General features: G+C 47.6%; 2 protein-coding genes across 2 annotated transcripts in view; one reads left to right on the top strand and one right to left on the bottom strand.

Annotated features, from left to right (window-relative positions):
• MONOS_10041 (uncharacterized protein) overlaps nucleotides 1-22,188 on the top strand; it is a gene marked incomplete at its 5' end in the record, with an annotated part of 27,863 nt that extends 5,675 nt beyond the window's left edge. Inside the window, 2 exons of the mRNA XM_067862451.1 lie at nucleotides 21-12,785; nucleotides 12,852-22,188. Of these exons, the coding sequence (XP_067736195.1) occupies nucleotides 21-12,785; nucleotides 12,852-21,576 (21,490 nt within the window). The 3' untranslated portion in view covers nucleotides 21,577-22,188. The remainder of the gene's footprint in view (nucleotides 1-20; nucleotides 12,786-12,851) is intronic.
• On the bottom strand, nucleotides 22,088-26,493 carry MONOS_10042 (uncharacterized protein). The gene has a single exon (XM_067862452.1). The coding sequence runs from the start codon at nucleotides 26,462-26,464 to the stop codon at nucleotides 22,454-22,456; it is 4,011 nt and encodes a 1,336-aa protein (XP_067736194.1). The 5' UTR covers nucleotides 26,465-26,493; the 3' UTR covers nucleotides 22,088-22,453.

Below are 26,493 nucleotides of genomic sequence, written 5' to 3'. Positions count from 1 at the left end.
AAAAATTTCAATGAAGGCAGTAACAGAGAAGAAGGAAATGAATACAACGAGTACAACGAGGATGGCGATGGTTCATTTGGAGAGCCAACGATTCCACTCTTTCCAGCGTCCTTCACAAGATTAGCAGAGATCAGCGAGAAGCTGAACAAGGAGAAGATGGAGTGGCACGCACAGCTGAGGCAGGGGGAGGCGCTGGCGATGGCTGAGGTGGAGATCCAATCACAAATACAGTCACAAATACAGTCACAGATCCAATCACAGGCCCAGGCTCAACAGCAGGCAGCGAATTTTCCTCTTTCGGGTGATAATTATTACCTCCCTTCATCAGCTGCAGTGGCGCTGGCATCTTCGGCTTATCTCGCAACATCAGTTGGATCGCCGACTTTATCGTCTTCATCTGTTTCATCATCATCTTCTTCTGCTTCTTCTTCATCTTCTCCTCACATTCGTACTCTTGGTTCTGCTCCTTCTGCTGCCTGTCCATCTACCGCTTCCTCTATATCTTCTTCCTCTTCCTCCTCTTCCTCCTCCTCCTCTTCTTCTTCCTCAAATCGTTCCTCATCCAACAATTCTTCATCAGTTGCCACTGACGCTCCATTCAACTTTACCAATCCTGCTTCTTTGACTGTCTTCGGAGCCAAAGGCAAGTCTGCTTCTTCTCTTTTTTCTCGCCGCGCCTCTTTCTCCTCAAAAATGCATTTGATTTCACAGCAGGTTAACACAACATCTGCTTCTGCTTCTGTTTCAGCTTCTTCTTCTTCTTCCTCTTCTTCCTCCTCCTCATCTTCTTCTTCATCTTCCTCTTCTTTCTCTCCTGATGTCACCCTCTCCCGCACATTATCCCACCGCCTCACTTACAACCCTCCTCATCAGCTTCAGCATCATCCCCATCCTTCTTCTTCCTCTTCTTCATTCTCTTCATCTCCTTCTCCTTCACCTCCCCCTCATTCATCATTATCATCTTCCTCTTCCTCTTCCTCTTCCTCTTCCTCTTCCTCTTCCTCTTCCTTTTCCTCTTCTTCCTCTTCTTCTCTCCTCCGGCAAACAGCCAACCCCCCATTCAAAGAATGGCTCCGCAACACTGTTATGATCTCCCAATGGCAAAAGAACATTTCTGAGCTTCCGCAATGGGCAGCGCTGGGTTGGGTGTGTATCGACACCATCACTTTCAAGCAGGATTTGTTCTCCTTAGCAGCCAAATGGAGTCTGCCCTTTTTGAACTTTATGAACTCTCGGCTCTCCAGTGCGTGTGCGCGTGGGACAGCGACGCTGACGGCGATTGTGCAGCAGTTTGACCCTTCGTTCACGCACATCACCACAAAACAGAAGATCGACATCATCAACACCGCAAGGCAAGCGCTGAAGGATGTGGGGCTGGTGGACTCGTTTCTGAGCAAAGTGCAGGGGAGGCTGAATCACGTTGGCCAGACATTCTCATTCACACCATACGAAGCGATTGTGGAAGCGCTGACGTTTGAAAGGTGCTGGAAGGCGTTCAAGAAGAACCAGATCAAGCAGTTTGTGGACCAGATACAGATAATGGAGAGGGCAGTGATGATGGAGATAACAGAGCTGGAGAAAGAATACAACAAGCACAGCACAGACTTCTACCGAAACCTGCTTTCGCCTTCCAAAACGCCTCTTTCCTTTGACATCCCCGCGGGAGAGGCGCTGAGCGTGATGAAGCGGTACACACAAGACTTGGATGTGCTGGAGATGCACGGGGATGAGATTTTGCAGCTTCGGCACGATTTTTCGCACACAGACGATGCTCCTCTGCTGCATCTGGACGACTGCGACGAGATCGTGAGCCGGCTGACGAACCTGTGGATTCTCATCCAGCAGACACAGACCATCCTCCACGACTGGCTGTTTAAGCTCACCTGGTCGCAGTTTCTCTTGGAAGATATTCCTTTGTCTTTCTTTGAAAAAGCAGAGAAAACGCTAAGTTCAATGAAGGAGCCAGTAACGAATTTCCCTGTGTACACCTCGTTCAGCCTGCTGTTCACGAACTACTCGAAGGCGTGGAAGATCATCAACCTCATCAAGCAGGCGCCTGTGCAGGAGATGCACTGGGAGGAGCTGCTGAGAAGGATGCGGACGCCTCCGCAGCTGTTTGAAGAGTACTTGTCCCTGGCGAAGGAAGGGAAGCTGATCCTTTCAGTTTTGTTTGACATCATCACCGAAGACTGCCAGGGGGCGATAGAGGTGGTGCTGGAGAAATGCAAAGTGCAGGCGGAGCTGAAGAAGAAGATGGATGCGATCGCTGTGTATTGGCAAGGGATGCCCCCGCCTGTGATATTCGACAAGGACTTCACAGCTGAGAAAGCAAACCAGTTTGTTTCAAAGCAGTCCACAGACGATTCACAGGGCTCTTCTCAGCAGAACTCCTCAAGCTCAGCTGCTTCTGCAAAGCAGAAGAAGCGGAAGCGATCGTCCATCCATTCGCGCTCAAAGGAGGCTGAGATCCCCCCACTCCCTGCTGTTGATACAGCTCACTGCCAATACCTGATCCACAGAGCACAGTTAGACTTGGCTGTGCTGCTGGATGTGATGTGCGCAGACTTCACGTCTGTTTTCAAAGAGAAGATCGATGCGCTGATGATGATGCTGTCTGGAGTGATGGAGCTGTTGTATTCTCTATTCCGCGTGCAGAATGTGATGGACCGGCTGCACGCTGCGCTCACCCACGGCATCATCCCCTTCGACCACTCAACCAGCAAGATACTCCAGCAGATTGTGCAGGCAGGGGCAGTCATATCTCAGATGGCCAACATGATGGACACACAGCTCATCTACGACGTGTCTGCCATGCTCGACACCACCATCACCGATGCACACACCATCACTGCAGATTCCCCTAACCTCCAGATGAAAGTGATCGCACCGGAGAAACCGCGCTTCTTGATCCTCACCACATATGAGCTGATCGACTTTGCCTCGTCATTCATCACCAGCGCAGAGACATTCGAGATTTCTCCGATGATTTTGGGAAGGTTTCTTCCGGGAGCACAACGCATTGTGTTCGAAGCCACGAACGACGGGCAGATGCTGAGCGCGACAATGCTCATAGGCGCAGGGGGTGAAAGAATCACCTATTTCGAAGACCGATTGTCTATTGGCTCTGATGTGTGGTCGCTTCCTGCCTTAATGTACAAGACAAATGCTCTTATCCTGAAAAAACAGGTTTTGTCTGGGCTGGAGTCCATAAGCGAGTTTGAGACGTTCTTCCAGTGGTTCTGCTACTTACTCCTCCAGTACGACATCCCCGAGCGCTACCCACTGCAGATCCAGGTGTTCTATGCTGTCATCCGCATATGGTATTCAAGCACAGTGATGGAGATATCAGAGGCGCTGGTGAAGGAGGACTACGAAACAGTCACAAAACTGGTGATACTGCTGCAGAATAACGTGTTCCATTGTTTGTCGCTGCTGATGTCGATACAGAGGATCAAGTATCCGATCGGGCGGAACCGGAAGATGGTGAAGCAGATGATGAATAGGCAGCACAAGAAGCTGAAGGAGACGCTCGGATTCAACAAGAACAATGCAAACGCAGCACAGGCAGGTGAAGGTTCTGGTGCAACTGGGCAACAAACTTCTTCTTCTTCTTCTTCATTGACAGCGAATCAGCAATCTGCAGGTTCTGTTTCAGCATCTGGTTCATCAGGTTCTTCTGGATCATCTTCTGCTTCTTCCTCATCAGGTTTATCATCATCTTCGTTACCACCGCCACTATCATCGGCTTCTTCTTCTTCTTCTTCTTCTTCTTTATCTTCGCTCTCTGGAAATTCATCTGATTCACGTGGTTCATCCGCATTTGGCTCTCCTTCTTCAACTCTGCGTGCCTCTGGCTCTTCTTCGCTGCGTCTGTTTTCTGAGATCAGCAAAGGCAAAAACAACAACAGGCACACACGATACTCCAAATACGAGTGGATGAAAGGAGGAGGAGCAATCGGAGGAGGCAGAGGAGGTTTAGGAATTGACGGAGAAGATGATGAGAAGGACCAAATAGAAGCGACAAGAGAGAAAGAGAGGAACGGAACAAGGAGAGGATGGGCGCTGGGGACAGGGATGGAGAAGCTGACAGGCCATTCAGCGTATTCTGACTTGAGAGACGCATCTCGCTCGAGAAGCGTGTTCACAATGGATGATGCCTCAGACACAGACAGCATCGATGACAGTGCGGATGAGTGGTTCTCAGAGCAGATGAGCAATGAATACGACGATGATGATTACGACTACGAAGACGAAGACAACTACGACGAAGGCTCACTTTATGACGGGGCAGCAGCAGCATCGTCAGAGGAAGGAGACGATTTGCTTGACCGCTTTTTGGAGGCGAGGGATGGGACGAGCGAAGAAGCGCTCAGTTTAGACAGCGAGGAGATTGTAGCGCCGTTCAGGGAGTTTGTGTCTCGTCTGATTGTCTGCTTCTACAATTTCGCCCATCTCGACGCCCACCGCCTGGCACTGCTGCAGAGAGTCGGGGGCATTCTTCAAGAGTTAGTTGCTCTTCACCAACTTGTTGATCCAGAGGTGATGTCGACAACTGCATCAGCGTCGGCAGATTTGCTCGACTTGAAGTTTCATGGCTTGCTGAACACGCGTTCACTGCAGCTGCGGATAGAGGAGGCAGCAGTGATGTCAGTGGATGAAAAAACACAGTCAGCACTCAACCACTACCAGGCAGACACCTCCCTCGACCAGATCGAAGATGTGAAGAAGTTGGGTTATGGGTATGAGTGGATCCCTTCCTTTGCCTCGCTGCCTTCTCTGCCGTTCAACAGCTTCTCGCCGCACCTCATCCAGGAGCTTATGCTGAGCGTGATCGATGCGAACCTGCCGAATGCGCACATCTGTGGCCCCCTGCTGGTTATCCACGAAGCACACACGCTGTTCGCGAAGAAGCTGATCAGCGACATTGCGCATGCGAGCGGAAAGAACTTGTATGTGTTTGAGTGCACCCCGAATGTCGACTTGAACCACATCAAGAAGTTCCTCGTGGCAACAGCGGTGGACTTCCACTGGGTGCTCTTCCACGGCCTGGAGCTGCTGAAGCCGATTGTGCGGCGCTCGCTCATCGACCTGCTCACGCAGCTGAGGAAGTGGCGGAACGAATACATCACTTCCCTCAGCGGATCAACGACACTCAATTTGGAAGGGCTGAAGACGTCGATCACGCTGCCGCTGTCAGACTGGGTGATTTCGGGGATATACAGCGACAACAGCTCGTTCGAAGGGTTTGTGCCGGAAAGCCTCGACAGCATCTTTCGGGTGATTACGCTTCCTTATTTGACTGCACGTGATTACCTTCCTTTCTTTCTGTGTGCGAACGGGTTTGTGCATTTTTCTGACCTGAAGAACAAAATCGGCTCGTTTCTGAGCACATTTGTGGATCTTGGCTATTACGAGTTTCTCGAGACCGACCGGCAGATCACGTTTGCCCTGAACGACTTCGAGTTTCTGGCTCGTTTGTCTTACTCAGCCGGCACTGTCCTCCGCGACCTCATCCAGACAGCTGCGCAGAGCAGCCAGCGACCGCGCACAATGCAAGGGACCCTTGGCCAGTTCCCGTCGCAGCCGTCGGGCGAGCTGGAGGCGATGGAGCTGCAGCTGGAGGAGCAGGCAGTGTACATCGTGCTGAGGAAGTTCATCGAGTACAAGTTTGAAGAGCTAATCCCTCTTTCCCTGGTGGATCCTGTGTTCACATCCATCCCAATGACAGAGGAAGTGAAATCTTCGCTTCCTCCGCTCATTGAGACGTACTACCACTCCCTCGACGACATCTTCCCTTCCATCTCGCCCACATTCTTCCTCTACGAGAACTCAGCATCGTATTTGCAGTCGATACACTATATATCCCCCGCCAGCTATGGCAGCCACATAACCACCTCTGCTTTTGTGCCTGGCGCTCCATCTGTCTCCACCGTCGCCGTCACGATGCTCTCAGCCAGCCCCATCATCCGCACCATCTTAGCTGACTTGAACTTATCTGCCGACGCCAGCTTCATCACAAAGTGTTGGGAGGTGTTTTGTACAATTGACAGGAACTGGTCAGTGGTATTGAGTGGGCCACCTGGTTCAGGAAAGAGTTCGTGTGTGAAAGTGGTGCGGCGGCTGTTCGGACACAAATACAAACTGAAGCCTGCCATTTTGAAGCTGCACCCGTATCTCCTGCGCCTGCTGTCATCTCAAAAGAAAGGAGGAGAAGAACAAGTGCTGCGAATAATGATAGAGACTGTCAGACAAGCCCTGTGGAACAACCAGTTCAGATCATACAACTACTCGGGGAAGCAGCAGCAGACATTGTCTGCACAGAATTCGCGTGTTGTCAGAGACGGCAGCGGGTCTTCAAGAGACTTGCTATCTATGAGTGGCACTAATCAGAACACGCAAAACGCACAGAACTTGCAGAATATTCAGAACAAGACGTGGAACTCGAGTTTGGGGCGAACGTCTTTGGGGGATGTTTCGAACGAGCGGCCGATTTGGATTGTGATCAGCGTGACAGAGCCGCTGCTGATGCCAAACTTCACATCTCTCTTAGAAACCTGCTTCTGCTGCACGATGAAAGAGGAAGGCCCTTCCATTGAAATCAACTTCTCACATGCCGAGCGCTTCTTCCTCCCTCCGCATTCCAAGATCATCTTCGAGTCCCGCGCTGCCCTCACCAAGCTCCCCATCGCCTTCAGCCTCTCCAGCCCAGTTGTTCCTGTGCAGTTTCCTTCTCTAACAATGGTCAACTGGATGTTTGAGTCATGGTCGAAATCCTTCACAGACGAGGTTCCCACAGATTATCTTGAGGCAAGTGTGCTTATTTTACGTCTAACATTCCAGAAATGCATCAATTTCCTTAAACTATCTGGATATACCTGTATGCACTCCTCATATGCCCGCTTGACCGTCACTGGGCTTGCGCAGACAACTACGGTGATTCTGGGCTCCCTCATCACGCTGCACAACCGGCACATCCGCACTCGCCTTGACATGGATCTCTTGAGGCTGTATATCATCTACGCAGTTGTTTGGGGCACAGCAGGGCAGCTTATATCTCCGCACTGCTCAATACGCGACTTTGCCCAGTGGTATGAGAAATGGCAGGTGGACAATCCACCTTATGTGCGGTCGAGGCAGTCATCTGATGTGTATGTGGACTCATCTGCCCGTTCCCCACTGAAGAAGCTGAGTGAAGTGGATCCGGCGCTGATTCCGCTGAGCAATGATCAGAATTCAGCAGCAAAAAGCGAGCCATCAGACATCAACACAATCTCGACGAATGTTCCAAATGTGCACACGGTGACACCGGGGGAAGAGGCGATGAATGCGCACTTGTTCGACAAGTGGTTTCGGACAGCGTTTGAGAAGGAAGTGGAGTTTGGCAAAGTTGGCACAGTTTTTGATTATTTCCCTGATTCGATAGAGAAGAAGATGGTTGTCAATTGGAGGCTCCCTCCATCTCATTGTGTTTTGGGCTTTTTGCCATCGTGTGAAGATTTATCGCCACTGGTAGCGCGATATACACCATATCTGATGATGGTGCGTGCAGTTGCCCTTGTCGTGTTTGGCGGCGGGACGACAGTTCTACTGGAAGACGAGTACATTGATGAAATATCACTTGCCTATGTGATTGGGTGTATGATGCCGTCTATCTTTGAGGAGACTCTGAGCACTTCATCTGCTTGGGCTGCGCGCTGTGGCTACCACGAGCACTGGCCATACACCTGCTATGTGCCTTATTCCTCCTCAGACCAGACGTATCTTCTCGAATATGCCTCAGAATTCGACCACATCGCCCCTCGCTTCGCTGCCAATTATTGTCCACTCAGATCAATCATGCTTTATTTCCTGGATGATAGAGACACAGCCAGTCAAGCAGACTGTCCACCTATTTCAGGTGCTGTTGTCGATGCGTTTGAATCCTTCTCGCAGCAGAAGGGTGTTTTGGATGAGTCGTTCATGATGCGGAAGCTAGTTAAAACTAACCCTCTTATTATCGTTGTGCCTGAAGACGCGTTCTTTGCGTTTGATAACAACAACCAATCTGTTGTTGATCATGCTATTTTCGGATTCTTGAAGCCATCCTTCATCGATTACGTGGAGTTAGCACAAGCAATCTGGAACTCAAGTTCTATTTGGAGTTCGTACCGCCTCCCCTTATCACACACTGGCTCTGACAATTCACCCGAAGATGGCCCGCCGATACAGGATGGCTCGTACAAGGAGAAGAAGCGCATTTTGTTTGGGAACATTCTTCCCGCCACCATCTACATCCACCTGCGGCTGATTAACGAGAAGCACGGGCAGCCCACGCCGATCATCGGGATGTACATTTCTGTCTTCCGCGCCATCTGCAATGCGTCTCTCTCTGCCTTCAAGAGCTTCGACTCGATGGCTGCCCTGTGGCGGTGGGAGTGCGAGCGTGTGTATGTGCTCCAGCAGCGGACGACACGTCTGGTCAGTTTTGTGAACAAAGTGATTGACGACGCGGAAGCTGCATTCTTTTCAGACGAGCGCTTCCAAATGGCAGAAATGAGGCAGATGCAGAACATCGACACGCCAGTTACTAAGAGATGCTTTGAGATCTTCACACAGGAGTCCAAGCACTGCCCTACCCCGATGGACACAACAGCACGGAGTGTGTCAAAGACGCTGTGCAGCCTGCTGACAGAGTCTGAACAGGAAGAGAACAAGTGGGAAACTTTCTCCTACCACCGCGTTGCGAAGCTGTGTTTATCGCCCAGCTATGCTGAATTCTTCCTGAAATTCATGGAGACACTCCACGAATCGAATTTCCCACTCATTACTGTTGATACTGAAGGGGCTAACAACCTCCTCCTCATCCGCGCTGCCTCAAAATTGCTGTCTGTGTTTGTGTGCGAGCTCCAGTTTCCGTACAACGAGCACTTTCTGAAGGAGTTTCTGGACTCGATTGCATATTATGTCATCCAGCACGGCATGACAGAGTCATTCATTGCATCAACGATGGGCAGTCAGCAAGGGAATAATTCAACTTCATCATCATCTGCTTCTTCTTCTTCTTCTTCCTCTTCCTCTTCATCAGATGACCAATCAGCACAACGAAAGCTCGCCCAGTCACAGAAATCACCGAGGGCACTCAACAACCACCGCACGCCACAAACACAAATAGCACCATCTCGTGCACGTATCTCGTATCGCCCTCACTCAGCTGTCTATCCACCCAATTTAGAAGGCTTTCTTGTTGTTTCCTTCAGCAACACGTCAGAACTGACACAGCACTGCATATCACTGCTGAACATGTTCTTCTGCGAGGAGCAGCCGAAGCGGGGTCTGCTTTTCCAGAAGATTGAGCCTATTTCCTTTGCGCAAGCAAAAGAATACCAATTGGTGGACTCTCAAGACTGCACAATGTATCTTTTGGGAAGGATAGCATGGATCTTGCAAAAGAAGGGGATGGATACTGTTTATGGGACAGATATAGACACACTGGTGGAAAGAATGCACAAGACAACAAGGCTGGTCATCAACATCAACAAGGAAGACTACACACGCATGTACAGCCAGCTGTCGCTGTTCAGACGCAAAGCGAATGTGATCTACACGCAACAGATGAACCAGGAGATTCTCACACAGATTTCGTTGAACTTGCTCAACCCGTTTTTCTCGATGATCATCCCCACACTTGTGCAGGAGGATGCGATTCATCAGCTGGCAACGACGGCATCTGCACAGGCAAATGGCACAGACAGTGAAAAAGGCAGCAGCAGCAGCATAAGCTGCAGTGGCAGCAGTGGCGGTGGAGGAAGTGGTGGTGGGTATGGCACAACTGTCTTGCCTGCCTCATCTCCACTTCCGTCTTCATTTGGTCAGACTTTTCCGTTTTCCTGTGCAGCTGGGCAGATAAATGTTCCCGATCACCTCGCTTCTTCTGGGTCAATGCCTGATTCTGCACAGGTTCAGTGTGCAAAGACGAAATCGATCAGGCAGGCGATTGTGAATGCGCTGGCAAACATCTACCGACAAGCAGTGAACTTGTCACAGACACACAGTTCAAAGAGCACGACGTGGGGGTTCACAGGAAGAGACACGATATCTGGCTCATACTTCATAGAGAACTACTCACACTCAGAGTTTGTGGAGTTCGTAGACTACTACGGCAGGGCGCTGGTGTACAGCATCCGGGCGATGCAGCAGCAGATTGCATCGTGCGAGTCCACAATTTTGATCATTGAGCAGCTCCAGACACACACAAACCTCCTCCAGCAGCGCATGTCCCAGACTCAGACTTTACTGCAGAACCAGAATGCGATTGATCTCTTAGAACAGAGAGATTCGTTGATCAAAAGGACGATTGAGACAACACAGAGGCAGATGGATGTGCTGAGTGTAGAGCTGGAGAGGATTGAGGAGATGTTGCATTTAGAGTCACTTGGCCAGCCGTCGATGGAGGTGCAGCTGCTCATTGGCACAGTGAAGCAGTCGATGGATACACTTCAACCTGTCATCCCCACCATCACCACCACGTTCCGTGCGTCGGTTCCACGCAACATGTATGTGGAGCGGCTGAGCAACCTGTGCATCCTGTTTGTGATACGCGACCGCATTCTCATTGAGCAGTTTCGGGACATTCCAACAGTGGAGATGATCCACATGATGTGGAATGTGGATCTTCTGTCTGTCTCCCTGGCGACGGCGAAGGAGGTGAACATGCGGCTGGACACTGAGGTGTGCTATCACGAACTCCCCGAGCTGCCGTCAACCGCGCGGCTGCTGTTCCGCTGGCTGAAGAATTTGTGCTTCGTGGTGATCAACTCAGCGACGTTTGACGAGGTGGACAGGAGGCAGTATGAACTGTCATACACACTTGTGATCAAAGAGAGCAGGAGGGAGAAGTATGCTGATCTGATTGCGCAGATGGAGAACGAAAGGGCGCAAATCCGGAGGCACATCGCAACCATCGCGAAGAGCAAGTATGCGACAGAAGAGGCAGTGCAGAGGGGAAAGACGCTGCTCATTCGTGCCGAAGAGCTGTCGTTCTCTCTGAACAAGCTTCTCGAGAGCCTTTTTGCAGACTTGTCTTCACTCAACCACCAGATGCGCACAGTGCTGGGGGATGCAATGTTCACGTGTTGTGTGTATCTGCTCACCAACCGCTTCAACCTGCAGACGAAGACGCTGTTTCTGAGGGACTACGTCATCCGCGAGATCAGAAAGAATCACATTCCACTCTCCAGACACCCGGACCCGCTCACATTCATCGTCACTTCTTCATTCGACCACACGTACTCCATCAAAAGTGACTCATTTGCGAACCCAATGGCAGAAAGACACGGAATGTCGACGCTGAGGCTGATCCCAGAGCTGGAGAGAGAACACGAGGTGGATGCTATTAGTGAAAAAAGCTTCGAAATCGATGCAGAAACTGCGCTGCGCCTGGAAAGCACGTCGTCTGCGAAGCAGCTGTCAGATACAGCATCAGTCTCAATATCAGCATCATCTACAGCAGCAGCCACGGCAGCGGCAGCAGCAACAGCTTCTATGCAGCTGGCTTCTTCTTCTCACTCACCAGCCATCACCCGCTCTCCCAGCATCACCACCACCAGCAGCCAGACATCTGAAATTGTGATCCCTCCACAGTCATATTCATCTTCCTCCTCGTCTCCTTCCTCCTCCTCCTCTTCTTCCTCCTCTTCATCTTCTTCTCACTTCTGCGACACCCACTCCACAGCAGCAGCTGCCTCTTCTCGTTTCATCTACCAGCTGCGTTCCTTTATGAGCATCATCCATCAGCAGAAGCTGGTTGCTTTAACTTTGTCTGCACCTCTTGTAGAAGAATCTACACCTGCATTGAAGCGCTTCATCGACTGCTACGATGGACACCCAACCATCTATGCACGCTCCACAAACGAGATCTTGAACAACGAGAGAGGAGGAGGAGGAGGTGGTGGTGGTGGAAGTGGTAGTGGTAGTGGATCAGGTTATTCGCAATCCAGTGCGAATCTTTCAGCCTCCAGCAACTTCTCTGAGCGCATCACATCTAACAGCTTGTCTTATGATTACGACTACGCCTCACCCAGCCAGAAGCTGTTTTATGTGTCTGAAATGCCTCGAAAGACATCTCTTGCAGGCGCGGCTAGTCAATATTCCGTGCAGAACAGCTTGTCTGTCTCTTCTGATCCCTTTGGCAACCCTGCTGATCGCTCGGCATCATCGTCGAATGCTTCTTCTTCGGCTGTCACTTCCTCTGCTTCTGGTTCTGGTTCTTCTTCTTCTGGTTCTTCGGGTGCTTCTGGCTCTGCTTCTTCTTCAGTCTCATCATCATCGTCGTTATCTTCCCAGTCTTCCTCTTCTGCTCCAACTTCATCAGCATCTTCTTCTTCTTCCTCTTCTTCATCTGCATCCAGCGTTTCAGCGTCCCAATCCCGTGGAGCACCTCCAAGGCACTCTTTTGTGCAGCCTTCCAGTGAAGCCGAGAGCCAATCCTCGTATCTCACCTTCAGCGGGAACAACCGCTTCATCACCGAGCTCTTCAGCTGCATCCTGTTTGCTTCTGGTTACTTCCACTCGACGCTGAGATTCGACTATCTGAGCGAAATCAACATGTTCGGCGATTATTTCCCTGTGTCTACGCCTCAATCGTTCATATCCCATGCTCGCTGCCCGCTCATCTTCGACCGCTTTCAGGTGGTTACTCCTTTGTCGCGCTGGAGCGTTTCGTCGCGAAGCAACAACGTGTACCATCTGTACAACATCGCTGACCCACTTTCATCTCCCTTCTGCATCTCACTTGATGATACAGACGCGTATAGCAAGATTGTCCATGCGTTTCAGCTTCATTCACTGGAGTATAACAATAACAACAACAATAGCAATGGAACTTGCTCGTTTTTCTCCTCTAATCTTTCTTCAAATGCGTCATCCGGTGTGTTCCCAGAGTTTAAGCAGACGTCGCCACGGGTGAGGATGAGTGAAAGGAATAATGCAGAAGAGAAAAATGAAATGTCGAGATCAGCTCAGCGAGCGTCATTGCTGTCATCATCATCTTCTTCATTGGCAGTTGAGAATGGCGGTTCAAATGGAAGCAATACCTCATCTAATAATAGCACCAACAGTAGTAATAATAATACGTCATACAATAACTGTGATCAACCATACAGCTTGTTTGTGCCTCAGAAGCACGACAAGTCTGCCCTTAAAGAGCAGGCTAACAGCAGAAAATGCATCATCATAAGAGATGTGAATGATGGCACAGTGGAAAGCCGTTTGCTTTCCATCTTAACTCAGTTCTGCTTCGCGAAATGCCCCGCAAACAAAGCAAGGATGCTGAGCACACTGCAGTCTGTCAGAAGAGGTGGACAGGCAAACATTGTTGTGATTGACCAGATCCCGTTCCAGCTGCACCTGCCGATCGAAGAAGGGTTTGAAGTGAACGAGCCGCAGTTCATGCCTGCCCTCACGCTCCCAGGTGACCTCGACATCATCCTCATTGCGAAGATCGAGGCAGACGAGGCGTTCTCGTGCCGCTGGACAGAGCTGACGTACCCAATCAACATCTGCCCGTCTGAGCAGCTGCTGAGGATGAGCATCGCACCGGAAATAGGAAAGATTATATCGTCCCAGCTGAAGTCAGACACCGTGTCAGATCTGAAGAACTCGTCTGTGACTGACCTGTTCCCGTCGATCTCGAGTGCATATGCGAAGGAGTTGGACCGAATCATCGTCAGAAGCAAGCTGATTGAAAAAGTGAACGACCTTTTGGCACAAAACCCTCTGGTCTCAATGCCGCTGGAGAACGGAGACTTAGCCGTGGACTTCAACCTCACTTTCAACATCACCCCTTTTGAGAGGAACACATTACAGAGTGTGTCATATTCATCGGCTGGGCAGACAGCGTTCAACGAAGCATCGGCTCAGCTGTATTCGGTTGATGCTTCACCTCAGCAGCAGATGCTGCTGGCTCCTTCTTCTCCGCATGCTGGTGCTTTTGCTGCTTCCTCTATTTCATCATCTTCATATTGTTCCTCTTCTTCTTCATATTCATCTTCTTATTCATCAACATCGCCTCCTCCTCTGCCTTCTTCTCTTCCTTCTTCTATTTCCTCTGCTGCTGCACAAGCATCGTTGTTTATATCAACAATTTCATCTTCCTCCTCATCATCTTCTTCCTCCTTCATTTCTTCTTCCTCTTCCTCTTCCTCTTCCTCTTCTTCTTCTTCTTCAGAAGATGACATCCCCCTCCCCATCCCCATCTCATCCAATGCCCTTCCTCAAAGCAACAATTCTTCCTCCATGTTTCCTTTTGCTGGCCTTTCCTCAGCCACAAATGCAACAGCTGTGCTTGCTGCTTCACCAAACTCTTCGCCAAACAGCATCACACACACTGGAATTCTCCATGCTGCTCAATCAAATGCTGCTACTGCTATGGCTGCTACACCTTTATCAACAACTGCAGCAACATCTTCTCCTTCTTCCTCTGCTTCTTCGTCTTCATCTGCCTTTTCCTCCTCTTCTTCCTCCTCTTCTTCTTCATCACATTCTCCTTCTTCAAAAGCAGGTAAACCGAAATCTGTTGCTTCTTCTTCAACAACAACAGCAGCAAAATACGCATTATCTTCAACAAGAAAAACATTTTCTTCAACTTCTTCCTCTTCTTCTTCTTCTTCTTCTTCCTCTTCGACCCATCCTCGTCTCACATCAACCACTACTCCCAAAGCCAAACCCAAATCTATTCGAAATACCACCTCATCCCATGAAACACACTCAAAAAGAAGCAACATTCATCCAAAATTAACTCAAAAAGAAGAAAATGCCTGCTCCAGCGTCTCTTCCTCTGCCAGAAGCTCTCCTGGCCCTTCTTCTTTCCTCACAGTCACCCCGCCTTCCTCGTCTGCCCCTTCGAACTCGTCTTCTCCTGCTCCTCTGCCTTCCTCGGGGTTATCTCCATTGTACCCATCTTCTTCTCCTGCTTCACCTAATACAGGAACAATTTTATCATCATCATCTTCCTCTTCCTCTTCCTCTTCTTCCTCTTCTTCCTCTTCTTCCTCTTCTTCCTCTTCTTCCTCTTCTTCTCCTTCTAATACTGCTTCAATAGCAACAGCATCTGATTCTTCATCTCCAACTTCGAATGTCACAGCAACAATGACCAAAACAACAGCATCTTCAACAACCTCATCCTCCTCTGGTGACAATGAACAAGGCAATCCTCAACTGAAAGAGAGGCATACAGTTCCTCTTCTTGCACATAAACCGACTTCTCCTTCTTCTTCTTCTCCGTCTTCTTCTTCTGATTCTGATTTTGATTCTCCTTCAATTCAGCCATCATCTTCGTCATCTTCGTCATCTTCTTCTTCTTCCTCTTCTTCCTCTACTTCCTCTTCATCTGTCTCCCGCCCCAAGAAATCCCTCGACATCTCCTCTGCCTTCACCAGCACAGCGCGCGAAGGCGGAGCGCTGCTTGTGATGCTGATGAACGGCAGCTACGACGACGAGTCCCAGTTCTACTTGAACTGCCGCTCCATCCGCACTTCTTGCAACGAGTGGAAAGTGAAGGAGCTGATCGCACACAACTCGCTCGAATGGCTCAATTTTTGCTTCTCGTGGGAGGCCAATCATGTGCGGCCAGTGGCTGACCCGCTCGCAATGATCAGCCACGCGTGGCTCAGAGTGACTGGAAGGCCGTTTGGGATGAAGGCGCCAGAGGTGTGGGGGTCGCCCAGGTTTCACGCCATTGTGGAAGGGCTTGTTACGCTGGTGAAGAGCGTGATGGAGACGGAGAACAGGAAGTCGATGATTGCGACTGACGAGTTCGTGCCTTTGTTTGAGGATGGAATGGGAGGGGTGAACAATACTGCATCAAGGGATGTACTGCCTTCTTCTTCTTCCTCCTCCTCCTCTTCTGCTTCTTCTTCTGCTTCTGCGTCTGGTTTCCTCAGTTCACCCCGATCAATGCAACATGAACTGTATTCCACATCCACACTGCTGTCTCCTTCTTCACCTGTTGAGTCACCTTCATACAGCCCATCTCTATCTGAACAGTATCACTCACGACGCAGACTCAGTCTTGGTTCATCATCTTCCTCCTCATCTTCTTCCTCTTCCTCATCTGGTGTATCTGCCTCAATGCAAGCATTCGGCAAGCAAACAGACTCCATTTCAGATCTCGTTGGCAAAATGAAGATAATTGGCACATCCCCTTCCTCCTCCTCCCCTTCCTCCTCTGCCTCTTCCTCTGCTTCTTCTGCAGTCATCTCCTCCACCAGCGGTCTCCTCTTCACATTCAACGCACAAAGACGAGCCGAAGTGCAACTTGAGCAGCGCCGTGCTTTGATCAAGCTGCACCAGCACAGCGACCCAAACACCTCCCCCATTGGCATCACCCAACAACAAAGAGGGAGAATCTTGGACATTGTCACACGCTGCATCTTCCGCAAGTTCATGTCCATGTGCAGCTCAGAGAACGACTGCCTCACGTTCTTCCTGTTCATTGCCCTGCAGCTGGCGAACGAGAAGCAAGAGGGGCTGTCTGACATTGAGATGGACGCTCTCCTGTTTCCCCAGGTGCTCACCCTCCACGACCTGCCCCGCACTCCCGTCGCCACCCGCACCGACGCCCACCACTTCGAGACGCGCAAACTCCTCTTCTGCGAAGTCGTCCAGCTCCACTTCCCCATCGAGTCGGCTGTTCTCCAGTCATCGGGATTAATTCCGGTGAATCCTGTCCCTTCGTGGCTGCCTGGGATGACGTGGAAGGACCTGTTCGTGCTGGCGGCGCTGTGCCCGGCCTACCGCCCGTTTGTGTATGATCTCGATCCACACTCACACAGCGTCTTCTCCATCATCGACCAGCTGCCTGTGGATAGGAACGTGAAGAGCTCGGTGCTTCTGACAGTGCTGAGGAACAGCCCCCTGAAGAAGCAGCTTACTCCGATGCAGATGCGCAACAAGCGGATGCAGCTGCTGCCGTTCTCTCCGACTAATCACGCAGCTTCATCTGAGTTCACCCCAACTGCCTTGTCTCTCTCATCCAACCCTTTTTCCCCTTCAAACATCATCCAGAATGTGCAGCCGCTGTACCAGCCATTTGCTCATGCTTCATCGAAGTCGATTGTCGATCAGCGGATCTTCGCGAAGCTGTTTCCGCAGCGCCAGCACACAGTGAAGCCACTCGATGTGGATGAAGACGTGCTGTCTCGTTTCTTGTTCATCCAGACAGAACTCACAAAGGAGCTCACCTTCACCACACCCACGTCGCTCTCTACAGCATATGCCCAGCAGAGCAGCAGCGGGCTGTCACAGAAGCTGGGCGGGACAACACAACAACAACAGCAGCAGCAGGCGGATTCGCAGCTGATCACAAAATTCAGCAGGCTTTTTGGAAACCTGACAGAATACGAGAACACGAACGTGGCACACAACAGCGGAGATATGTTCTTCAATGATTTTTCAGCGCAGGCAGCACAGAACCTGCTCAACATGATGTCATCTTTCCAATCAACCCAGCAGAACTGGACTGGAAAGACACGAACAACATCCTCTGCGAATATTTCTCAGAATCCTGTGTTCATGTCCAACACTCAAAAGCGCTGGGCAGAGTGGTTTCTTGACAGCAACCCGGAGACAACTGAGTTCCCCAACCAGCAGATGCAGTCACTCAACATCTTCCAGCGCCTCTTGCTGATTGCTGTCGTCAACCCGGGCCGCTTCCGCGATGCAGCACTGCTGGCAATCTCTTCTCAGCCACTGATTGGAGTGGAGCGTGCATTCAACACAACGTCGCTTCCTTCTCCGCGCATCGGGGACAAGCTGAGGGCATCTGACCACCATCTGCAGATGACACCCAGCGGCTATTTCTACTGCGGCGTTCCGACTTTGGAAGAGATTGTGAACCCGTCTGATTCCATTGCATTGCACACCATCAAACTGTTCAATGCCACACAATCTCCGTCTGGCCGTGTGATTATGCTGGCGACACGCTCAAGCAACTTCTTGGGGCCTGTGGAGGAGCAGCGGCTGGTGCGGGACATATGCAAACTGGGGAGGCAGCTCAAAGTGTCTGTCACTTCTGTGCATGTGTCAGAGCTCTATCGAGACGCGAAGCTGAGCCTGGAGCTGCCGTCGAAGAAAGCGAAGGTGCACTCAGAACTGTGGGCAGCAGCGTGGGAGGCAGCGGAGAAATATCTCGACAAGCATTTTGATGCTGGTGGATGGATTGTAGTGGAAGGGCTGTATTTGGCATCTCCCTTGTTTGTGCAGTTGTTCTCGAGTTGGATTGAGAACAAATTCGGCTCATTGCGCAAACCCGTTCAAAACGAGACAAAAGAAAAGAAGGACAAAGAGAACTATCACAGGATTCTGTGGCTTCTGCTTCCAGAGCACAACTTTAAGAAGCCAACTTCGTCATTGAATCACATCAGTGATGGCGTTGCCGGACTGGCGCAGACGATTATGCTCCGCACACCTGTAACATTCCGAGGCGTGCTCAGCAGCAGCATCATCGACTGCATCCACAAAGTGCCTGCGGAGAAGCTGATCAAGACGGCAAAGCGCTATGACCCAGCAGTCAACGCAGACTCGGTTATCTTCCGCCAAATCATCCATCTTCTGTTTGTGCTTCTGTCGTTTTATTCACTCATTGTGGAATACTTCTGTGTAAAGTCGAAAGCGATGAACTGCCCCAGATTCAAGATTCCATACGGTACACACCTGAAAATCATCCGTATGATTGTTGATGTTCCCCCGCTCACAATGTCCCTCTTCACAAAGAAGGCAAATCAGAAGAGGCAGCGTGGCGCATTCATCGAGAACTGGATCTGGTCGCGCCTCCACTCAAACTTGTACGATAGAATATTCCCAAGTTTGAATGGAGTATTTTTGAAAAGCGTATTTGATCTCTTGTGCTCAATCATGATCCACCCGAACTCCTTTGCTGCCGACAGCCCCAGACCTGTCTACCCATCAGTCCCAAATCCAACACAGGAGACATTCTTCACAGGCCTTCCACAATACGTACATGCTGTTCTCAGAGCCGGATCGCGCAATCGCGGGCTGGCCAATTCGTATCAGGGCGGCTACATGATCTCTCCGATGGGCAACGATGACTCCTATTCGTCTGTCCAGTCGCTGGTGGAGGTGTGCCTTCATCTTATTGTCGGCAACACCCCGCGCCTTCCGCCTCTGATTGAGATTCCGTCTGAGCGGGTGTTCGACACACAGCAGGTCGGCCTCAGCACGGAATGGGACATGGGCACGTGCCTGCAGCTTATAAAGTCCTTCTGCTCGCCAGACTCAGCCATCACCCAGCTGACAAAGAAGTCCACTCTGATTACGATGGCGTCTCCTGCGTTTCATCCTGCGATTGTCATCAGGATGTGCCACGAGTACTCTTGCACCATCCCTCCTCATTTGTTCAGCATCGACTCGCTTACACAGGCTGCAAGTGCCGTGTGCCTGTCCGAGCACAACATCCCTGCCACAGTAATTGCCATGCTCCGCGAAGCCAACATGGTCAATTCAATCTCCTCAAAAATCCACGGGTTTATTGCGTCTGTCCCCACATTCCTCACACCAACACACGGAGAGTCCAACTACACCAACTCAGAATCGCTCGAGCAGTCGGGAACTGGCCAGTCTCAAAGCAAGCAGCCGGGCTCAGGCAACTTCCAGATGAGCGACAGCACCCTCCAGAGCGACGATGAGTTTGAGTTCATAACTCCGTCTCCGTTCCATTCGGAGATGAGCATCCAGTCCAATCCGTATTCCTACTCGTTCATCGACACGTGGATCCATGTCTGCCGCGGGGAGGTGTCGCTGGACTGGTCGTCGCAGGAGTCGAAGAATCTGGAGAAGCAGAACAACATTCTCGACAGGCACTCTCCGGCATTTTATCTGCAGTACCTGAACGGAAGCATCGGGGTCATCCAGCAGCTGCATGCGTTCTTTTCGTTCGTGCCGATTGAGCACAGAATGTTGGGCTTCACTACAATTCCGATGTCAACAGCTTCGCTCCTCGCAAAAGGAGATGCTGCCCTTCGTGCCCCGTTTGTGTCGCTTCCAGCATCGACTGCATGCTTCATCTCTTATCTCATAGCAATCAAAAGCGAAATATGCAAAATTATCAACAGATCTCTTGCTGTCATTGCGTCTTCGCGTTCCTCTTCTTCATATGCCCCCAATTCACAAGCTGCTATTGCCCCTTATTCATCAAATATGTCAAACATTCCGCATCCTCTGATTGATATGGACGATGTTTCTGGCAAAGGCAGTCAGCAGGCGTTTCAAAGGAGAGCATCATCGAGGCAGCTTTCAAATGCGTCCTCTCATTTGTCTGCTTTCTCTGACAGTCGCTTGCATTCGCAGAGGTGGAGGCGCTCTTCAAATGCAGGGTTTGATGAGCCATCGCTCATACTTTACAGACCAGAGCACAAAATGTCCCGTCATTCGTCTCAGCTGTTCCGGCGCAGCAGCAGCGGAAGAGTGCGAGATGGAGGCAGAGACCATCAATCAAACAGCAGCCGCTCGATTTTCGGAATGTTTTCGATGACTTCACCGCGGCAGACGGCTGAAGACAAACGAGATGGATATCTCACGAAGCTCGCCCGCAACGGCGATCACACTTTCAATGAGCGGCTGCAGAAGGAGATCCACATTGCTTCTGCTGCAGCAGAGAGCGCATCACATAAACGGCATTCTGGGCTTTCTTCACTGCAGTCAACATACCGCCGCATTCCGGCTGTTTCTATGGCTGACATTGTGCTTATCTTTGTCCCCACGAATTGCCGCACTATTCCTGATATTGACCCAACACTTGTTCCGTCGATTCACCTTCGTTCCACCCTCTCCCAGTTCTTTGCCAATCTGCGCATCTTCACTCCTGCTGGTGTGTCGTTCGACCAGCGCAACCTGCGCCTCGTTGCTGATCAGAGCAATTCTCCGTCTTCGGCGCAGTTTTCTGCCTCGGCACAGACATCTTCCAATTCACTATCCTCTTCATACACATCTGGAATCCCTCCTCCTCATTATGCCAAGTCTTCTTACACATCCGCATCTCGCCTGAGGCCGTTGGAGCGCATCACTTCATCCCATGCCAACATCCATGTGCAGCCGCAGACTCCTCTGCAGTCGCGCATCCCGCCGTCGCTCGCCCCTCTTTTCACGCCCGTGACACACCGCTCGTTTGACTACTGCAATCCTCACTTCGCGAAAATCATGTATTCGTACAACATTGCAGACTATGGAGACTATCTGCCTCCGATGAACAACCCGCTGACGCTACCCACGTGCGATCTGCCGTTCCTGCGCATTTGTGTGGCTGTCCGCGACAGGGTTGGGCAGCTGCACCTGCTCAACGGCGACACCCTGGACGAACAGTATCTGCAGTCCATCCAGGCGTCTATCGTGCCGATGACAGTGTCCAGCCTCTTTGCCCCGCTGCCTGGAATCTGCGCGATGGTGCACGACGAGACGCATTTGACTCAGACGACTGGTGTTCCTGACTGCCACACGATGTTTTCTTTCAATTTGCTTGGGAACGACGTGAGACCTCCGATAAGATTTAGAACGATCGCTGCTTTTGACCAGCGTGAGCATAAGTGAAGCAGGGATTTGTTTTTATTATTGAGCCGATGCTTTTTTATTAATAGGAAAAAACGTGAATAAACTGTGCAATTATAATTTTATAATTTTGTTTCTTATGTGGGCAAAATTGTTTTATTTGAAATTGCCTTTTGTGTATGTTTTTTGCTTTCTTAATTTCACAAGTTCTTTTTATTTTTATTTTTATTTTCTATTTTTTATTTTCTATTTTCTATTTTTATTGGAAAGTGTTTCTATAAATGCAGCGCTGTATTTATCAAACATGAAATTTCTTGTTTTCATTGATGTTCAACACCTTTATTTACAACTCGAGGCATTTAGTATTTTATGTTTGACATATTTATTACAAATATTTTTTATATTCATTAATTTTTTTTTGTTTGTTTGTTTGTTGACGAGAGTATGTTTTGTTCAATGCAGTATTTATTACAATCAGGTGATGAAGCTGTTAGCATTTTTTCACCTTTGTATTTAACTTTTTCTTTTCAAAAAGCGCTGATAAAACACTTATTATTTTTTGATTAAATTTTTAATCTTTTTGTTTTGTTATGTTTGTATGCATTTCAGCTTTACTGCCAGTTATAATATAAGAATGGCTTTTCAAAGGTTAAATCTTAAAAATTCTTTATTTTTTTTATTGCTAAAAATAAAAGAAAATAATAGTTTTATCTTGGAATTAAAAAAAAAATTTCATTTTTGTACATATCAGTCAATCGCAATAATATTCTCTCATGCAATCAGACTTAAAAAAACAACGAAAAACAATAAATCACACAAGAGTACACTCGAAATCAAAAAAATTCAATGAAGTGAAAAATACTGGTTTAATAATACATATATTTGCATACAATTACACATAAACTACAAATTTTCATATTTATTCAATTAATAACATCGGAGAATTTTCAGAAACGGGAAAATTTCCGGGCTGAACAATAAACGAAGAATTATTCATTGGCTGTTCTAAAGAAATTGATGATTCAGGCCAGCTTTGATTATTATTGCTGGAATCCATTTGAGATGCTGTAAGCTGTGAATGCAATTCTTCACCTGAAAATCCTACGTCTCCTCCAAACTGTCTCATTCTTTCTGCATTTCTCTGATTCTCACCAGAATTCGCAAATATAAATAGCTGAGAATCCGCATACATTCCCTGAGCTGTGCCCAAAGGATGATGAAAGACTGAAGAAGTTAAAAGCGAGGACTGACGCATTCCACCTTCAGCGTTGTTGTGCAAAGTATTTTGTGTTGAATGAAGTGAAGAAATGATTTGAGTGTCTGAGAGCGGAGCAGTAGACGTTGGCCTTGCCTGGACCCAGCTAGCCGTTAATTGATCTATCGGATATGAAGGCGGAGGCGGAGGCGACAGATAGCCAGATGAATTTAGCACGAGCGTTGAACTGTTTAAAATGGCCGATGTGTCTTCGTCGAATGGAGAAGAAGATGGATGCAGTGTGTAAAATTCAGCAATGTTTCTTGCTTCGGTCCGATCATTTTCTTCGTCTTCTTCTCTTCTCTCAGCTCTGTTTCGAGAATGAAAGAACCTCCTGCCAAGCGATGAATGCGTTTCAGTGTTTTGTTCTCTGTTTTCTATGTCGGCATAGTTTAAATGTTGAACTGAATTCCCTTGTTCATATTCTTCATTTCTTTGCTCTTGATAATGAATAGAGCTCTGTTCTGAATCTTCTTGCAGTAATGGAGGTTGTCCTTGGAATGATTTTCTGTTCCCATTCGTCCGATTCTTTCTCCTTCTCTTCGCAAAAATAACAACGATAATCACAGTAACGAAAACCGTAAAAATTACACAAGCCACAACAATAATGATTGTATAATAAACTGCATTTGATCCGCCTTCAGAAAGATTCGATTCCGTTCTGCCATCAACTGTCTTGTTATTGCTGCTGTTTCCTGAGCAAACAGCTGTTATCGAAGGCGTTTTTGCTTTCTTTTTGTTTGGAAGTGGATACTGTACAGCTGCCATTGCTTCGATATTCTGAGAAAGGATTATTTGATCGATTAAATCACTCGAAATATGGAACGTGGCTTTGGCACAGGTTTCGTTTGAAGAAGTATCCAATGAAACTTCTCTTGAAAATATCACACTGCCCAATGATTCAGAGCTCCTGTTGTTCACATTCAGGACGAAAGTCGTATCGCAAGGGAAAAGGGAATGCCCATATGCATAAAACGTCAAATGCTCTTGGGAACTTTGATTAAATGTGACTCCAGAAACAGAAGGAGTGAAATATGAAGACAGAACGTAGTCATCTTCTGTGGAGTTTGAAAGAATAGCCTTATTAAATATCTGCCCTTCGCAATTGCAAGTTTCAATTTGAAAAAAGAAATTCTCAAAACTGGAATTACTTTTCTCGGTTCCATTGTTTAAAACTATTTTTTCTGTAGATAAATTTCCGTCACCTTCACAATAATAAACACGCTTATAAGTCGGATAATTTTTATTCATGCTCTTAATCTCTTCATCATCACCTTCTCCAGAAAAGAAATTTTCATAAGAAAACGAGACATTCACCAAAGAAACTTTTCCGCTCGATTGATATATTGCTCTCGTTAGCGAATTGTTTATTCTGCAGTTTTCTAGAACTGCTGATGAGTTGACAAATTGCAATAAAGAGAAACAGAAATTGCCCAAGCAAAAAGACTTAACTGATTCGTTATTGAATGCAGTGTTTGAAAGATATCGTGGCAAAGATTGCGACAAAGTGTTAAGCGAATTGTCGGATAAAGGGTTCTTATTTGAAGACAATAGAATTCCATTAATCACAGTGTTGGCAATATATACAGTTGTATTCTCAACATACAGCAATGAGCTATCCTCTTTGAGCGGAGCTGAATCTCCGAGATTGTCATTTGAATAAGAAATGGAGCATGACGTGAGATTTATTGCCGAACCCAAAGATCCATGTATCAGATACTGGTACGAAGATAGTTTAATACACGAAAATAAAAGCTGAATTTTCTCCATCTGAAAAATGCCATTCAGCACAGAACAAAATGATGTATTAATATTATTTCGAACATCATTTGTCGCAGAGTGATCATTAAAACCATTGGATTTTTGGGGGCAATCTGTTTTAATTGAAACATATTCCGAAGTTTCAATGGAAGCATTCGAATGCGCATTTAACAAGTATACAGATGTATTTATAATATGCATTGAGGTTTCCACAAACATACTTGGCATTGCCATCACGAATATGGAACTCGCACAACTATTAGACAATATTTTGGCAATATGATGGCACGGATCTGCCTTAATTCCACAATCAGAGGAATCATAGTCATAATCAGCACTTTCATTATAAGTCGTTCCTCCTCTGACATGCACTGTTATTGAAGTGAAATTATCCAACGAATTATTGTTGAACATCACTCTGTTTTTACTTTTGGTAAATGTACAATTTGTAATGAATTGTGGTTGTTCATATTTACTGTCATCAATACTTATGTCAACACCTTTTCCTGCGTCGTTTAAGAAAAAATAGCATTCTAAAAATGAATAATTATATCTTGAATATTTCGTTTCTGTATTGCAGGCAAGACCTTTCCATTCAGAAATCAGCACAGCTCCACCAACGCTTTCGTTACTTATGTGGCAACTTCCGAATTGAGAATTTCTGCAATCAAAAGAAGCCGCATTCTCCACGAAAATTGCTCCGCCTCCATCTTGTGCAGAGCATGCGTAAAAGAAAGATGAATAAATTTTCATAGAATTCGCATTAACACAACACAAGCAACCACCACAATCTCTCGATGAATAACTCATATTTGAAGATAAATTTGAAATTGTAATTTCAATGGAATTTGCGATAAAAGCAAATCCTCCAAAAGAAGAAGCAGAACATTCATGTACAGTCGTTTCTGTAATTTGAACAGTAACAACTTTATCCAAGCATGCACATCCTCCTCTATTGAATGCAGCATTCTGATTTCTTATTTTTGTTTTGCCATTTTCAATAGATTCATTATCATTTTGAGCTGAGCAGTTCTCAAACTTGCATTTTTCGATAAATAATGTTGAGCAGTTCCTAATAAACAAAGCTCCTCCAGAGTTCCCACTAGAGCAAAAGCAATTTTGAAACAGACAATCACTAAAATGTTGGTCTGATGTAGATTCAATTCTTTGTGAGATTACATTATAATTGCTCACTTCATTTACAAAAGAAGAATTGATCCAATAGCATTCTGTTCCAGGACTGCATGAAAACATGCTTGATAAAAAAGGTGATGTAGTTGAAAAAAATAAGCATCCTTTCGAAACAAAATTGGTTTTTTGAAAATCTTTTTGCTCAAAATCATCAATTATTCTTCCGTCAGAAATATTCGAGAAAAGGCAATTATTTATTAAAGAAGAAGAAAATGAAGAAGACTTTACTAAAGGTGCGAGCCGATATGTAATAGTGTTCTGAACGTTTAATTCATTTAGAATAATCTGACAACTTTCCTTACAACCAATTGCGAGTGAAGGAAGAGCTTCAAAAGGTTTTATGGAAACGAAGGAAATATTATTATAAATGCATTTTCCACTCTCTACAGAAACAACAGGATATAGACTAGTTTCGACTGAAATGGTCATAGAAGTCAAACAAATATTTGATGATGAATGAATGAAACATAATTGCGATGGTGAAGTCACTCTCAATGATACAGCATTTATAATCAAGCTGGTATTGAAAATGTTGAATAAGCAATCTTTTTGAAAATCTTTAAAAGAACTTCCCCGAGTTACAATGCAACTGATATTAAAAACCTGCCCAAGATTCAGAGGAAGAATCTCGCTATCAACTCTGTCACAGCACACAACAAAGAAATTTTTAAAGCAACAGCTCATAAGCAAAACATAAAAATAATGACAAAGGACAAGATTCATCTTTGCATAAATGATTGAAAATAAATAAA

This window comes from Monocercomonoides exilis, assembly GCF_001643675.1.
Source record: "Monocercomonoides exilis strain PA203 chromosome Unknown scaffold1-2713096, whole genome shotgun sequence".
Classification (NCBI taxonomy): domain Eukaryota; phylum Preaxostyla; order Oxymonadida; family Polymastigidae; genus Monocercomonoides; species Monocercomonoides exilis.
This window is presented reverse-complemented; position numbering and strand designations above follow the sequence as displayed.

Bases quoted from the DNA above. Each gene is read 5' to 3' on its own strand.
- MONOS_10042 (XM_067862452.1), bottom strand. From the start codon at position 26,464: ATGAATCTTGTCCTTTGTCATTATTTTTATGTTTTGCTTATGAGCTGT.